This window comes from Bos grunniens, chromosome 7 (genome assembly GCF_055505025.1).
Source record: "Bos grunniens cultivar Pamir isolate PY7600 chromosome 7, Bosgru_T2T1.0, whole genome shotgun sequence".
Taxonomy (NCBI): Eukaryota; Metazoa; Chordata; class Mammalia; order Artiodactyla; family Bovidae; genus Bos; species Bos grunniens.
In genome coordinates this window covers 37,873,195-37,889,604 of record NC_141171.1, presented here as the reverse complement: position 1 = coordinate 37,889,604, position 16,410 = coordinate 37,873,195, and the positions used below count along the sequence as shown (strand labels likewise).

General features: G+C 50.6%; 2 protein-coding genes across 3 annotated transcripts; one reads left to right on the top strand and one right to left on the bottom strand.

Moving 5' to 3' along the window:
* The first annotated feature begins 61 nt into the window (after window positions 1-61).
* On the top strand, window positions 62-4,845 carry NOP16 (NOP16 nucleolar protein). 2 transcript variants are annotated; one of them, XM_086410801.1, is made up of 5 exons: window positions 62-232; window positions 325-433; window positions 1,547-1,616; window positions 3,537-3,643; window positions 4,412-4,845. In XM_086410801.1, the coding sequence occupies exons 1-5, from the start codon at window positions 126-128 to the stop codon at window positions 4,553-4,555; spliced, it is 537 nt and encodes a 178-aa protein (XP_086266927.1). In that variant the 5' UTR covers window positions 62-125; the 3' UTR covers window positions 4,556-4,845. The 2 variants fall into 2 exon arrangements, with proteins under 2 accessions (XP_086266927.1, XP_086266928.1); XM_086410802.1 differs by lacking the exon at window positions 325-433.
* Window positions 4,846-6,709: 1,864 nt separating this feature from the next.
* ARL10 (ARF like GTPase 10) lies at window positions 6,710-16,016 on the bottom strand. The gene is made up of 4 exons (XM_086410790.1): window positions 15,757-16,016; window positions 14,926-15,127; window positions 11,819-11,994; window positions 6,710-10,165 (listed from the first exon to the last, which is right to left on the bottom strand). The coding sequence occupies exons 1-4, from the start codon at window positions 15,937-15,939 to the stop codon at window positions 9,992-9,994; spliced, it is 735 nt and encodes a 244-aa protein (XP_086266916.1). The 5' UTR covers window positions 15,940-16,016; the 3' UTR covers window positions 6,710-9,991.
* Window positions 16,017-16,410: the final 394 nt, after the last annotated feature.

Here is a 16,410-nt window from a genome sequence, read left to right as displayed (position 1 = left end):
CTGAGAAGAAGACTACATTTCCCGAAAGCCTGCAAAACCACGTGCTCCACTAGCCGGAAGGAGTCGCTACACGCGGCAGTTGGAGTGAGAAGCAGAGTCTAGTACTCCGTGCTGTGGTCAGTGCAATGCCCAAAGCCAAGGGAAAGACTCGGAGGCAGAAGTTCGGTTATAATGTTAACCGGAAGCGTCTGAACCGGAATGCTCGACGGAAGGCAGCGCCGCGGATCGAATGGTGAGGAGACTGGGGTTTAGAAGGCAGGAGACCTCGGCCAGGACGGCTAGCGAGATGACAGTCCCGCGACCGCCCTCTTTTTTTCCCCGTAGCTCACACATCCGACATGCCTGGGACCAGACCAAATCGGTGCGGCAGAACCTGGCCGAGATGGGTTTGGCTGTGGACCCCAACAGGGCAGTGCCCCTTCTTAAGAGAAAGGTACTGACATGGTCCCGGCCTTGCCCTCCGCCGCCACACCATCCTGAGCTGGCTTAATCCTGTCTGTTACCTCCCTCAAGCCCTTCTTGGGTTTGTGACTTCCCTACAGCCAGCTGGGCCAGCCTGACTGCGTTGAGATTACCTTTAGTATCTCCCTTATACTGCCTCCCTTAGCACACATTGGACCTGGGTTGGAGCTTCCGTTTTCCTTCGGCACTCACTTTTTCTTTCTGAAATTAAACTATTTGGATCCCTTGGCATCTCAGTTTTCCAGAATTTATCTTTTTCTGCCCTTAACTTTCCTAATAAGGAGTTTGGAATCTTACTGTCCTCACTCCTTTCCTAAGTTATCCAGTCGTCCTTGGTCTGAGGCTTCCCTTAGGCTAGTTTCTCCGGAATAGTTCTTTTTCTGGACCACTTTCAAAAATAGCACCCCCTTTCCCTCAGTAACTTCTTTTCTACTTTAATTCCTTGGCACTTGTAAATACTTTATGGCATGTCATGTGGTATATTTATCTGTTTATTGTCTGTGCCTCTTTCCCCCAACATAATCTGCTTGGGGACAAGAACTCTGTGTTCCATTCAGTACTAAGCCTAACTCGGTGGTGCTTAGGATGTGACTAGTGGTCTATAGTTAATGAATGGGCTTGCTGATTGGGTTTGTCCCGTTGCCTTCAGGCAAATTTCTTATTATCTCTTTATGCTAGAGGAACAGGGCACTACTGTTTATTGAATAAATGTGAAATTATAGCCAAGCGCTGTCAGCCTGCTCCTTGCATAAGAGAAGGCATCTGACCTCTCTCCCTCATTGAAGTCTTAAGTGCTTTCATGTGCATTGCTCCATTTGATAATCACACAGTGAAGTGAGGCAGGCAAGGAATATTCTGCCCATTTTATAGATAGACGCAGAAAGATAAATTGCTTACTTGAGCATCTTGGGAACCAAAAAGCATCCAGGGCATTAGCTCTTTTGGTCATCTATTCTTGCCTGACCTTGTGGAGGGACCCTTATGGATAAGGCAGTTGTGCTGGGATGGGCAGGAGCCTTTAGGATTTTCCCTCATCCAGGATATTTCTTCTGTCTACTGTTCTCATGGTCTCTGTTCTCTGCAGGTAAAGGCCATGGAAGTGGATGTAGAAGAGAGGCCTAAGGAGCTTGTGCGGAAGCCTTATGTGCTTAATGGTGGGTGTGGGCCACAATTTCTCTAGGTCAGCATCCTATACAGGGCTGGAAAGGACCCTCAGATGTTCTCATGGTACAGATGGAGAAACTGAAGTTCAGAGGGAGGAAGTGAGCCGGTCCAGGGCTCAGCTGGCAGAGGTAGAACTGTGTCCTGGCCGAGACATTTTCAGTCTACTGACTAAGTTCCAATGTGTGAAGGGAGGCCAGAGATGTTCGGGGAGGACGTAACCAGTGCCTGAGAGGATAAAGGAGAAAACAATAAGTCTCAAGCATGAATTCAGCTTCTCATGAGTTTAAGGATGAACAGATATTTTTTTTTTTTAGAGATTCCACCATATAATCTTTGCAATGAGGATGAGATAGTTGGATAGCATCACCGATTCGATGGACATGAGTTTGAGTAGGCTCCAGGAGTTGGTGATGGACAAGGAAGCCTGGTGTGTTGCAGTCCATGGGGTCTCAGAGCCAGACATGACTGAGTGACTAAACTGAATCTTTCCAATGATAAATCAACTTTATGTATTTTAAGGCTATAGAGACTGAATATTAAAACAAGAGGGTAAATTCTGCAAAGTTTGAAGATTTGAATGACCAGACATTTAAAAAATATTATTTATTTATTTTTGGCTATGCCTTCATTGCTGCTTAGGCTGTTCTCTGGTCATGGCAAGCATCGCAGGCTTCTTATTGTGGTGGCTTCTCTCGTGGAGCACAGGCTCTAAGAGCACAGTCTTCAGTAGTTGCAGCACGTGGGCTCAGTAGTTGTGGCTTCTGGGCTCTAGAGCACAGGCTCAAGAGTTGTGTCCACGGGCTTCGTGCTCCACTGCATGTGAGATCTTCCCAGATTAGGTATCGAACCCGTGTCTCCTACCTTGGCAGGCCAATTCTTTACCTCTGAGCCACCAGGAAAGCCCTCTGACCAGACATTTGATATAGAATTCCATGAATTCTTGTCTGTAGTCTATTTTAGTGATTCTTGTAAGAGTTACTGCACAGGATTGTATATACAAAATCATGTGTACTTAGTGTAGTGAAAGCTAATCTTAAGTTTTACTTTTAATTCTTTAATTAAAATTTTTAAAATTATGGTTAAAAAAAATCCCACAAAATTTACCATTAAAAAAATGTAAATTGTGGCAAAAAATAAAAACCCTCAAAATTTACCATCATAATAATTTAAAAAATATATAGCTCAGTAATGGTGTGCGTGTGTGTTCAGTCACTAAGCCATGTCCAACTCTTCTGACCCCTTGGACTGTAGCTCTCCAGGTACTCTAAGGATAGGTTTTCCCAGGCAATAATACTGGAGTGGATTGCCATTTCCTTCTCCAGGGGATCTTCCCCATCCAGGGATTGAACCTGCATCTCCTGCATTGCAGGCAGATTCTTTACTGCTGAGCCATCAGAGAAGCCCAGCTATTTTAGGAGTGAGGCCATATTGACTCCAGAGTTTGGTTTTTCCCCTCATGTGGAACAGTGAGGTGCCTTGGGCCCTAGTTCCTACAGCTCAAGTTCTCATTTATTCACACCTTTTCATTTCACATATTAACACTTTTAAGAGGTTCTCAAAGAATTTTAGAGCTGGAATGGAGCCCTGCATTGTGGACAAGCAATGTGTCTTCATCTCTGTCCCTAGTACCTGGCACTAAGCAGGGATTTTTAGTTTGGTACCTTCCTTTCACCCATCTGAGACCCAAAGAGAGGTGACTTATTGCCATGCTGATGGATGCTTGTGCCATAGGCAGAGCCTGGGACCTGAGGGGCTAATGAGGAAGGTTCTAGTACTGAATTTGGAGAAGAAGAGGGGAAGGTCATCACTTGGCCAGTGTATTAACTCTTGTGGCTTAGGATTGACTGCGCAGCTCAACTTATGCAGGAAGCAAAGCTTCATTCCCTGTCTCTTGGCTTCTCTCAACCCAGACCTGGAGGCAGAAGCCAGCCTTCCGGAAAAGAAAGGAAATACACTGTCACGAGATCTCATTGACTATGTTCGCTACATGGTGGAGAACCATGGGGAAAACTATAAGGTAAGTGGTTCAGGCCTGGCAGGAGGAACCACTTGGGTCCTTGGAGAGGGTACCCTGGACCATTTGGGGTCTGATCTGCTTGGCTAGTGCCTGTTTCCTGAGATTGAGTGGAAACAAAGAGGAAAGATACCCTAGGAAATGGATCCCTTTGACAGAATGCTTATAATTGGGTAGACTGAAGAGCCTGTGGTGTGTATCCCACTCATAAATATATATTGTTTGCTCACATGGTATTTTTAATGAACTGCAGGTGACCCTTGAACAACCTGAGGTTAACCTGTGTATAATTTACAATTGGTCCTCCCAGTCTGCAGTTCCTCAAATCTCGGGATTCAACTGACCATGGACCATGTAGTGCTAAAGTATTTACTCCTGAAAAATACCCATTATAAGTGGACCCATGCACTTCACATCTGTGCTGTTCAAGAGTTAACTGCTGTTCAGGGGTTAACTCCCATTTTAATTATGGGAGGTCTCAACTCCTTTTTTTTTTTTGGCTTCTCTTAAAAATGGAAAGATCTGGCTACACTGGGACCCTGTGCCCAGGTGGGATCAGTTGGTGATGGACAAAGAATGAGCTACTCAGCGGGTCTCAGCTCCTGCCTAGTCTCTGAGGGTACTTGTACCCATTTTCCCACATACACTATGACTTTTGACACGAGGAATCTGAATCTCAGGGATGGGCAGTACCTTGTCCAATGCAGGGCTAGGGATTTGAACTTGGCCTGTCCAGCCTTCTTCATTCAAGTGGCCCTTTTCTTTCCTTAGGCTATGGCCCGGGATGAGAAGAATTACTATCAAGATACCCCAAAACAGATTCGGAATAAGATCAACGTCTACAAGCGCTTTTACCCAGCAGAGTGGCAAGCCTTCACTGATTCTTTGCAAAAGAATAAAATGGAGGTTGAGTGATGGTTTATGCCTGCCCCAGGTTGAGGCTTCCTCTTGGACCAGAGAAGCAAGGAGTGGTGTGCATCTACAGATGAGGCCAGCCAAACCCCATGGAATCAAAGGGTTACAATGCACGTGCACGCGTACTCTCTCTCTCTCTCTCTCTCACTTTTCACTTTGGAGAAGATACTGTCTCCCAGAGGCTCCAATTTATATTCTTCTGGGGGCTCTGGGAAAAGCCAGAACCTGCTGTTTTCTGAGCGCGTGGTTTGTTTGAATATAGTCTGTGTACAATAAAATAGTTATTTTTACTTCTCTGACAGTTTTGTATTTGCCCTCCCAGCCAAGCCCTGGGGCTGCCCCCTTCAGTAACCTCCTCAACCAAAGTAAAGAGGCCAGTCAGTCCTTTGCACATTCATGTACCCTCCTAGGCACAGCTGCCCTCCCTTTTCTCCCCTGTTCTGGTTCTACTGCTTGCTACCTTGGTTTCCTGAATAGCAGTTCCACTATCACTTCTACAAAAAAGTGAGTCAGTCACTTAGTCACGTCTGACTGTGACCCATGGACTGTAGTCTGCTAGGCTCCTCTGTCTATGGGATTCTCCAGACAAAATACTGGAGTGGGCAGTCATTCCCTTCTCCAGGTATCTTCCTGACCCAGGGATAGACCCTGGGTCTCCTGCACTGCAGGCAGATTCTTTACCATCTGAGCTGACTAATACTTTTACGGAAGCCTGGGCTGCTTGGGAGAGGCCTCCAGTGGTGGCCCCACCCCAGGCTGGGGGCTGGTGAACTGGTTTTCTGTGGCTCTGGTCTGAAGCCCGTTGTGGCTCGAGTGCCAGCGGATAAGATGCTATATAGCTGCCTCCTGATCTGCCTTCAAGTGACCTGCCTTTGCTGCTTGTCTTTTGAGTCTGAAGTCCCCAAACCTGCTTTCTGAGATGTCTGTTGGACTGCTGAATGCAACTCTGCTGTGTACCACGTCCTGGGCTGCACACTGCATGGCATTCCTTCGGGCCTGGCTTGTGTAATTTGGTGGCATGATTGGTATGTAGCAGGATTATAGTCACAGTGAGGTGGGTGCTGGGCATTTTGATTCATTATTGTCAGGTATCAATAATATAAAAACCTTCTGTTCCTGAGGTTTCTCCTTAAGTCACATAAAACTTGTCTCCCCTCACTGCTGTAGGAAAGGAGTTAAGTATTTTTACATAAAACATTTCACAAAAAACCCACACAGTTGTGTGGTTTTATCTTCTCACTGGTAAGGAAACAGGCTTGAGAGGCATTAACATGGGGTTTGAAGTTACTCTGTCCAATGACTACGCCTAGACTTTCGCTTGCTGGCCTTCTCTTCGGCCACTGAAAGCAGCCCACTGTCTCACACCATTAAGGCGGGCTGGAAACTGGACAGAAACCTGCCTTTTGGACTCGGCTTGCTAGACTCCAGCAGTGACCGTCACCGTGAGCGAAGGCTTTAGGAATGAAAGCTTTAGGAATGCAGAAGTCCTTCAGAGCATTCTGAAATCAGGCCTGTGATCGGGCCAGGCCCTTAACCTTGTTTCTTCACCCAGTTCAGCTGCCATACCACAGGGCTTTGCGGAAGCCTTCCATACCACCTTCCTCTGCTCCCAGGCTGTGTCAGTGTCCTGGAGTTCCCCCAGCCCCGACTTCTGTAGCCAATGCCAGTAACTGTCTTTTAGTCTGGTTGGACATCCCCTACCAGACTGGGCTTGAATCCAGCGACCTTGTGAGGGAACCACAGAGCCCAACCCAAGGGCAGGTGTTGGGGGGGACACTTGTGGAATGGTGCCACCTCCATTCTGACCTCTGGTATGGAGGCAGTCAAAGCTGTTCTCCAATTCTGTAAAGCAATTATTCTTCACTTAAAAAACAAAACAGCATTGCTAAAATTAAAAAAAAAGTTCTCACTTCCATTTTCATGCCTAGCTCTGGCCCTGTCAGCTAGAACTCCTACAAGGAAGGGTTTGGGTATCTCCCCAAAAGTACTGTTAGGCCAAAGCTGATGTACCCACCCACCCCAGTGTGGACTGAAGGGATTGGGATTTGCTGTGGGACGTGTTCTGGGACCACCCTCCATAGCTGTCCCTCCCTGGGACTGCTAAGCACCAAGCACGTTTGTTCCTCAAAATCAGAATTTATATGAAACCACCACCAAATTTTTGGCATTTATTGTACACAGCCACCAACACTCCATTTTATGCAGTTTGTGGGCCTGGGTTCACAGGGCATGGGCTGGGACAGCAAGGCTCCTTTACTTCAGATCTGATGGCAATCTTCCCCTTGTCCCTTTATGGGCCCATCTCCAGGAGGCAGCAGGGAAAGCTGGAGGTTTCCCTCTAAAGAGTTACTAGAGAAGACTTGGAGAAGGTGACAGCAGTCGGCAGGGGTGAGGCAGACTGCTGACTGTGCAGGTCTGAGGTCTGGGGCAGCTGTGAGAGGACGAGGATAGACGCCATAGACGAGTTTCAGCCGCTGGTTTGAGATGCTGGCAGTTGCTACTAACCTAGCCTAAGAACAAAATATTTTCCAAAGGCAAGTGGAAACATTTTTCTGGAGAATCGGGGGTCTCATTCAGACATGCTGGAGCTGTGAAATTTTTCACCAGCACTTCTGAGGAGGGTCCGGAGGCCCGGAGGGACCAACTTCACCTCCTCTCCAGTCCTCACAGCTGGATACCACTGTGTTGGCACAAGCTTACAACGGATGGTTCCAAACACCAGGAGGTGCCAGAGGAGGCTTTTTGGGATAGGCAGCTGGTCCAAGGTGGTAGTCCCAGTAGCCTCAAGAGCCCTCTTGCCTAGACCATCCACGTGTTCAAGCTCTGGGCCAGGCTGACCTCTCTTCAGAAGGACAGCAGCATGTCAGAAGCCATGATTTCATTCAAATAACTTCAAGAGCAGAAGCCCCCAGTGTCAGCGTGCATGATTCACAGGTTCAACCGGCACACAGACGCATGAGCTGCCTTCCCAAGCATGAAGTGGGCACTGTATGGTCTTCATGAGAGTGCGAGAGCTGCCCGGCTGTCCATTCGCTAGTGCCAAGCTCAGGTGGGGCGGAGGGGGAAACATGGTGTCATCCCGGTTAGTCAGGAGCTGCACTTGAGATGAACAGGTTCCCCAAAGCAGCCACCTAGGCTCTTGAGCCAAAGTCACATTCAGGAACAACTACATAAGAGCGCAAGGCAGTCAGCGGTTCTGAAAAAAGGCCCTTCCGCGACTCTGCCCAGCCTGGTCCTGGTAGGAACCGGGACACAAGCACTGTCTGGCTCCCCGCCTGGAGGACAGGTCAGCAGAGGAGTGCTGCCGTCAGCCACAGACACGCGCACACCCACAGGCTGACAGGACGTCCATACGGCCTGTACAGGCACCAACGGCCACCGCCCCGGACCTTCAGTGCTCCTCGGTGGTGTCTCCTCGTGTGCCTCGGGACCTGTTGGCTCTGAGACTGGTCTTTGAAAGCTGCTCAAGTACGTAACTCTATTCTCACCTCCTGACAGTGGGGACTTTAAAAACTGTACTACATAGTGATATGCACTAGACCAAAGGCAGAGCTTAATTAGTAGAAAAGGGCGCCCCTCTCCAAAATGTTGGCTCCAAGGCTAACTTTCAAGTATTAACGCTAGAGGACAAGGTGAAGTTCACAGAACAGAGAAGTAAAGTCTCCTCACTTTCTGCCAGCAAAATGAAGTGTCAGCAGAGTTTCAAAGGCTACTCTAAAACCCAAGTCATTCCCAAAATATTTAAAATAAAATCAGTCAAATCACTTAAGACAGAAAGTTAATCGGAATTTCAAAGAAAAGTGATTCTATTCTGAGACACCTTCCCGGCCCACCCTTCTTGCACCCGCCACAGTATGAAACTGTGGCACGCTGAGTAAATGTCAAATGAAACAAAGGCACATAATCTCTATTCTCAATTAAAAAGCAAACTGAGTTGGTTCCCTCCTCAAAAAAAAAGGCCCATTTGTGGCTGTCAACTCTTCAGTGGCCTCTTGACAGACAAAAGGTTCCTTCTGCCTGCACTGAAGAGTCAGTACAGAGATAGTCTTTAAACTGGCTGATCACCGGAAACAGGAGAATCACGGAATGTGTTCTGGAGAGGACACCAGCTATTCTGTCCAGCTTTGCCTTAGCTGCACAATCAGCAGGTCCAGGAAGGCTGTGCGATATACTCAAGGCTACCCATTGGTTGGTCTGCTAATTCTAATTTCTTTGTAAGAGTAACTATGATGAAATTGCCTCTCCCAGAGTCATTTGTTACCTCTACAGAGTTTGTGTACCTTTGACGTATTAGGCCAAGTATTGGAGTTCAAGTTCATATGGGTCATGGTGAAATTCTATGACATCAAGTACAGCCACAAAGGGTTGGGGGAGGAAGAGCTCTGTCTCCATTGACACGTGTAGCTTACCACACTGTCATTCATGATTCCAGCTATTTTCCTCAAAGATCCAAATTTTCCATGACAGTCATCTAGGGTTTGGATAACAGCACCTAGAAACAGAGCCTAAAACTTGGGCCTGTTCCTTTTATAAATAAATAAATAATTAAATGCAGTCTGGAGGCCAACATCCTGCTCCCCTGACAAGTCTTCCCAGGAACACAGGCAAGCTCCTTCCTTCCCCAGACTTATGTAAACATGGGCATTGGCACAGTTAAGTGTAAGAGTAGCAGCTTCTGACTCCAGATTGGGGTGGGTGTGGGTTTCAGTCTCTCTGATTAGGGGGTGAAGACCACTTACTCTCTATTTAAGAGGTTAGCAGGCTGGACCTCAGCCTTGGGAAAGCAGGGAGGTTTCAGGAAGCTTCTTGCCAGGATCTCTAGATTCCTCCTCAAGCTTCCTATCTTTATAGGTTGGTTAGAAAGCCACCACCTAAATCACCTCTCTTTAAAAGGGATGGCCCAGAGAGGCAGGGATTGCACAAGGCCACGAGCCAGCTGGGGTTGGAGCATAAGGCAGGACAGGGAGTCTGAGCTCGTGGCTTACGGCCCAGAACCTGCCCACACGAGAGGGTGCAAAATCACCAGAAGGGATCAGTCTAGGGTCAGGGCGTACTTCGGACACCTACACCAGTCCTCACCCCTTGGGACCAGCAGGGCGGGGAGAACTGAGCCTGCTGGGCAGCTCGCTGTACAGGTCAGAGGATGAGGCTGCCTTCCTTGGTGAAAGTGGGATCCACTTGCTGCTCAGAATTAGCAAGACACTGTCCTCTCCCACCCTTGGCCTCAACTGCCTCCTTGCTTCAGCCTCATGGCTAGCTCACTGGGAGGCCTCTGTGTGGTTCTTGGCCTCACCCAGGCCCTGCTCTTGAGGGTGAGGAGGGAAGAAGGGAAGAGATGTTATGTAGACCGTGCCCCAGGCCCAGGCTGGAGATGAAGAAGCAGGAGGAGCAGAACTGAAGTCTCCAGGGCTGGCTAGTGAGCGGGTGGGCGCCAGCCTAGGAGAGAAGCTCCAGGAGCAGTTTCCAGATGTGCACGGTGCCAGGATTTTCAAAGCTGGTTCCTGCAGGGGCGATGCTGGCTGCCAAGAGGAAAACTTCCCGCTGGCTATCGACAGCCTGCAGGCCCAGCTCCTGTTGCAGCTCCACCATACTCATGGCTTCGCTCAGGTCCTGGGATGAAACGGAGACGTCAGGCTGGATTGAGAGTGTGTCCCAACTACCCACCCTTGTCATCTGTGAAATAAACTGTTCATCGGCTCCCTGGGGGGAACGCTGGAGCCTGAGTTCTCTCTTGCCCAGTTGGTCTAAACTCACTTCCTCATCTCTGACTTTCCTTGGTATCAGCTTCTTTCCACCCCCTCATTCTCACCCATAGCCACTGTGCTAAGAAACAGCACGTCCTCTAAGTCAGGCATTGTGATAGGTACTCATCTCATTTAACTCACTGTCCATACTAAACTGATGGGGAAATCAGCTCAGGGAGGTGGTATCATTTAGCAAAGGAAACAGTGACACGTGGCAGAGCCAGGTTTTAAACCCAGGTTGGTTTGATGACCAAGTTTATGACCTTTACAGAAATCTTAGCTCAGTTTCCTAAATTCAATGGTGGAGAGATCTTATGGTAAGGTCACTTTCAGACAAAGGCCTCACCTCCCCTAGACTCCTAGAAACCTGTTGAGGAAAAAACAGAGGCCACTACTCAGCATGGCTGGTGATGGTGCATTTAATTTCAAGCCTGGCCCAAGATTAAAAGGTTTCTTCTTGAAGCAGTTCATAGAATGATGGGACCGTAGGTGCTGTCTTCTGTAAAGTTTAAAATCACTATAAACCATAGTTTATATATAAGATGACACGATTCATTGTCCAAACTGGGTTACTTCTGAGACTCAAAGTGGGAACTAGTATAGTTGTATCAGAGCAACAGGCATAGCTGGGGCCTGTCATAGGCAGACCAGAACATAAGGTTACCCTGTTTGTAACTGTGCCAGATATTTCTTGATAGGCAGAGGAAACCTGAGGTCTAAGACAGACAGAATGTCTCCAAGCCAGGCTGGAAACATGTCCCACAGCTCTCAGGGCCATGGGCCCATGCCACCTGAAACACAACAGGACTCTGTACTGCGGCAGAGAATGGCACCGTAAGTATGTGATGCCAAGAGTTACTGGGCCAGGAGACGTATATAGCATAGAGTGAAGAGCAGGAAATCTGAGGAGGATCTGAGCTCAAGACCTGGCTTTGCCACATAGCAGCTGTAACTTTGGGCTAACGTCAAGGCCTATAGTGAGGTCATGATTACAGTGTGCTTAGCATGCTGTGAGCACACAGTAAATGTTAGTTATTAGTATTTAACTTGTTAACTTCTTACCACTTCCCAGCTATAGCTCTCTGATCTAGAGTCAGAGATCATTAGGGACATAGCAGAGTGGAAAAGGTGCAATTAGAGTAAAACTTCCCAATTTACTATTTTCAAGGTGTACAAAATCTCTCTGAGCTTCAGATTCCCTGTATGTAAAATGAAAACAGTATCCCATAGCTTACAGAGTGAATAGAAACATCATATGAAATATTATTCAAAACCACACCTCAGACACAATGGACACAGAGAAATTATTTTTCTCATTCTTCCAGGATGACAAATGACAGGGAGGCAGAGAGGATGAGGGATGAGGAATGAGGACACAGCACAGGTACCAGAGGGGGCGACAGTATCAGCTGTGTGCTGCAGGTCATGGGTCTAGGCCCGAATCCCTCTCCGGTGCTCCCTGCCCCAGGCATCGTGGATCAAGCCCAGCTGACCGCAGCCAGCCTCCCATGGCCCTCACCTGCTTGTTGGCCACCACCACAACAGGCAGGTCAGGGTCCTTGTCCAGCAGCTTGTGCAGCTCCTGTCGGGCCCACGGCAGCCGCAGCCGGTCAGCCGAGTCCACCATGAACACCAGCACATCCACTTCATTCACAAACTCCTTCCAGTAGAAGCGCAGATTCTGGCTGCCGCCGACTGAGGAGAGGCCAGGGGCCAGCTCAGAGCCTCCCTGGGCCCGGACTCTCTACTTACAGCCCACCCCCACGTCACTTCCAGCCTCCCAAGGCTCCACTGGCCAATGGAGCAAGGGAAAGTCCACGGGTTCCTGAGCCAATCGGACCTGGGTGCAGCTCTAGCTCTGACAGCTATATCTCCCTGAGCAGGTCGACACCTCTGAACATCAGTCTCTTCCTCACTCAACTTACCTAACAGGTTGTAGCAAAACCCCAAAGTACTATACACAATGTACCTTTCACAGGACTGGGGTATAAGATGTCCTCAAAACACAGTACTCTGGTTCTTTGTCCTGGCCTGTCCTGCCTCCTCCCAATCCCTAGCTTCCTCCCAGGTCAGTGGCTGTCGTCAGCAGCCAGGACCCCCTGTGCTGCCTGAGAACAGCCATTCTCCATTCAGTTTTTCTTGTTCAGTCTGGTTGCCCCATTTTCTTTCCTTGGAAAGGCCATACTCAATCCTGCCACCGTGTGGCTGTCCAAGTAGCACCTCCCCCAACCTGGGTTGCATTCCTGTTCCTCTGTGTCCCTCTGCAAAGTCCTCAATGGTCACCCCTGCATCCTAGTGTTTCTGATTAGACTTCTGACACTTACGGACTCTCAGCTCTTTGAGAGTTAGAGCTATGTATCTCTGGATCCCCCCAAAGCCCTCAGCACAATGCCTGGCACATAGCAGGCACTCAACAAGTATATACTGAGTACTTACTAGGTGCCAAGCACTGATCTGGGTGCTGGGGACACAGAGGTCAGCAAGGCAGGCAGGGGAGCCCTGCTCTCAAGGAGCTCCCTCTGTAACCAGGACCAACACAGCAGTAACACAAAAACACATTCCACAAGGGAAGGAAATAAAACAGAAAAAGTGAAAGTGGTGGGGCGGGGTGGGGGTAGTGTCTGCTGGTGGCTTTGGATTGGGTGGTCTGAGAAGGTGGCCTAAGGAGGTGGCATGTGAGCTGAATCTGGGATGATGACAAGGAGCTGGTCATGAGAAGAGGCAGAAAAAAGCGTTATAGGCACCGGACAGGGCAAGATCCATGTGTTCAAGAAACAGAAGGCATTCAAGGTGGCTGAGGCACTGCCAGAGGGGGAGAAGGAGCCACGACCAGCAGGGCTGGCCAGGGCTGGACCACACAGGGCCTGTAAGGCCACAGAGAGGCTGTGGGGAGCCCCAAAAGCATTTTAAGCAAGAATGACATGAAGTGATACGGATTTCTGAAAGATGCTGCTGGTCAACATTGAGGACAGAAGTGGAATCAGGAAGACCAGCAAGGAGACTGCTGTAGTACTGATAGGTGACCGTGGATTGGGACAAGCAGGCAAAGATGGAGGTGGGAAGAAACAGACAGATGCAAACTCTATTGGAGGATAAAGCTGACAGAACTAGTTAATAAAATGGATATAGGAGATGGGGGTGGGGAGGGGAGGGAAAAGTCAAAGATCCACAAGGGGCTCATTCTCAGCCGGGCTCCAGGCCAAGCACTGTAGGTGACCATAGCAAACTGAGTGGTGTGGCAGGGGAAAGGCCCCGGACATGAATGGGAGATCTGGGTTTGAATCCAGGTTGAGTGACCTTATTGAGCCTGGATACTGTCTCTGCCAGACAGAGTGGGCCTCAACTGCAGAACCCCCATCTGAATTTTCTGTGTCCTGGGCACGAGAGATGGAAACACAGAAAGCATGCTAAAAGGCCTGAATCTCAGGTGAATATCAATGTTTGCTACAATCAGGGAAGAAAGATGTAGCCAGGGCAGGCTAGCAGGCAAGGCCCTGAGACCAGAGGAACTGGGCCCATTGAGGCCAACAGCCAGGCCTTGAGTCTGATCCCACCACTTTGGCACTTAACTAAACCCACTGAGTCTTTATGGTCTGAGTAATATGGCGGGCAGAAATCCACCTGTTCCTTTCCACTGAGTCTGTGACTGGACACAGGGGTAAAGTACTGCTGCCCTCTCAATACCCTCTCTCCTAGCCTCTCCTGAAATCCCAGGAAGCCTAACATTGAGGGCAGGAGGCTATTCAGATCCTCCTTTGATCACTCACTCAACAAGTGATCTTCCAGGTACCTGACTGGGGCTGGGCCCTAGGGGCCAGAGCTGGATCAGATTTATCTGTGCCCTAGATGCGCAGTCCGGGACTCAGGGAGGTATGTGGCAAACACAGTAGCAGAAGGGGAGCCCAGAGCAAGAACTCTTAAGCTAGCCTGGGGGTCAGATAAGGCTTCATGGGATATCACCTTTGACCTGAACCTTGAAGGATGAACAGCAGTTCATAAAGGGAAGAAGGGCTTTCCAGACTGGGAGAACAGTGCATACAAGGCACAGATGATAAGAAAGAAAAAAGCAAGCACCCTTCAGAAACCCTGGAGAATTCCATGGGTTGAGAAGGCTGACAGGCTACACAGTCCATGAGGTCCTAAAGAGTTGGACACGACTGAGTGACTATCACTCATTTCAGAAGCAAGCAATGTACAGGGTGCTTAATATCGAGAGCCCAAGCTAGACAGCATTAACAGACTGGCAAGCTGCCTGAGCTTGGATAAATTATTTAACTTTCTGGGCCTCACTGCCTCATGCAAGACATATATAATGAACGTAATAACTCTTTCCAGTTTTATGGAGTTGTTGGCAGGGCTTTTTAAAGTGCTGTCTGTCAAGTGCTTGGCATACAGGAAACTTTAGCTGTGAGTCTATCAGGGTTAGGCACGTGGGCTGCAGTAAGGTCGAGGGACAGGCGGCGACCAAACCAGAGAACAGAGCAGTGTTGGACTCCATCCTGTACCCCAGGGACACATGGGAAAGATTTTCCACAGGGGCGTGTCCTGCTTAGATAACAAGCCCCAACTTGGGTCCAGCTGAGATGATGGGGGAGGCGGGCGCGGGGGGAGGGGGTGTCTGCTCACTCTCCAGCAGGTCCACCTCGAAGTTCCTGGTGGGCAGTCGCACGGAGTTGAAGCCCCAGGTGGGGATGTGGCCTTCCAGCGGCGGCTTTCCGGCCAGCACGCGCAGGAATGTGCTTTTCCCGGAGCCGTCCAGCCCCAGCACCAACACCTCGCGCTGCTCCAGCTCCTCCAGCGCCGGCTCCACGTCCTCCTCATCCTCGGGCTGCGGAGCACGGGTCAGGCTGCGATCGGCACCCTCCGGCCTCACCCTTCCCCCAGGGAAGACCGAAAGCCCAAAGCGCACATCCCCGCCCTCCCGCCATCAAGGGACTGCCAGGCCCGCTCTGGTGCACACGAGCGCTGCCAATAGAGTCCTGAATTCCCAAAAGCCGTTCTTCTAGCCTTCCCTGGGTGACCTCATGCAAATTCCTCCGCTTCCCTTACTCAGCCTCCCTAGACTGACAATCCCTCCTCACTCCATGGAGGCAAGAAGCGCCGAATCCCGGCAACAAACGAAACAGCGGCGGGCCAGCGGGAGGGGCCGGAGGGCATCCCGGGCTGGACGCACAGCGCAGGCGCCAGCTGGGCACCGGCTGCACCCGGCGCTGGCGGGACAGCGCTCCCCGACCGCGCGCTCGCGCCCCGGCCCCCGCGAGTAAGCCGGAGGCCTACAGCGGCGCAGCACAGCACACGCCCCCAAACGCCCAGCGGTTCCAGGGTTCCGGGACTCCCAGTCGCCCGCCACGCGCCCACCAGCGTGACGCCTGCGGCGCCGAGCTCTCAACTCGCAGGGCGGCGGTCACACCCCCTCGGCTGCACGCGCGGAGGCGCCGACCCTCCTCGGGCACTCACGTCCCACTCGTCCCACTGTGGAAGGCCGGCAGGCTCAGCGCCCCACCAGGCCTCGCCTCCGTCCCAGCGTCGCTCACGTCCGCTGCCGAAGTAGGTCTTCCAGAGGATGAAGAGCACCGAACCGAGCACGGCCGCCGCGCCACCCAGCGCCAGCACCAAGGGGCTCAGCGGCCGCGGCGCCATCGGGGCGGGCGAGGAGCGCGAGTGCCGGTTGCACAGGCCGAACCAGCCGGCCTGTAGAAGATGGCCCCGCTGCGACTGCCTCGGCCGCGCCCACCCACCCAACCAACCCAGCCCCGCACTACAAGCCCCACAATGCACCGCCGCTGTCGCGACAGGCGGCGGGAGCTGGGGGCGCGGCCCGGAGCGCGGGGTCCTCCCGCCCACTGCGCTAGGTGCGGTGTAGAGCGAGAGGCTGTGCCGGTGCAGGACAAGACGTGGTTACATTGGCATCTACCGAGCACTTACTGTTAGGGGGTTAGCCCAAGACGTTTTAGGTTACCCCTTAAAACAGTGCCCCTTGTTAGGGAAAACAGGCCCTATTCGCACCTTCTTGTGTGGGTGCAGCCTGCATTCAACCACATGTGGTATGCTTCCTGGGTATCCCTCATGATCTCCGAGAGGAATTGCAATGGGATGGCAGGTTATGGACTG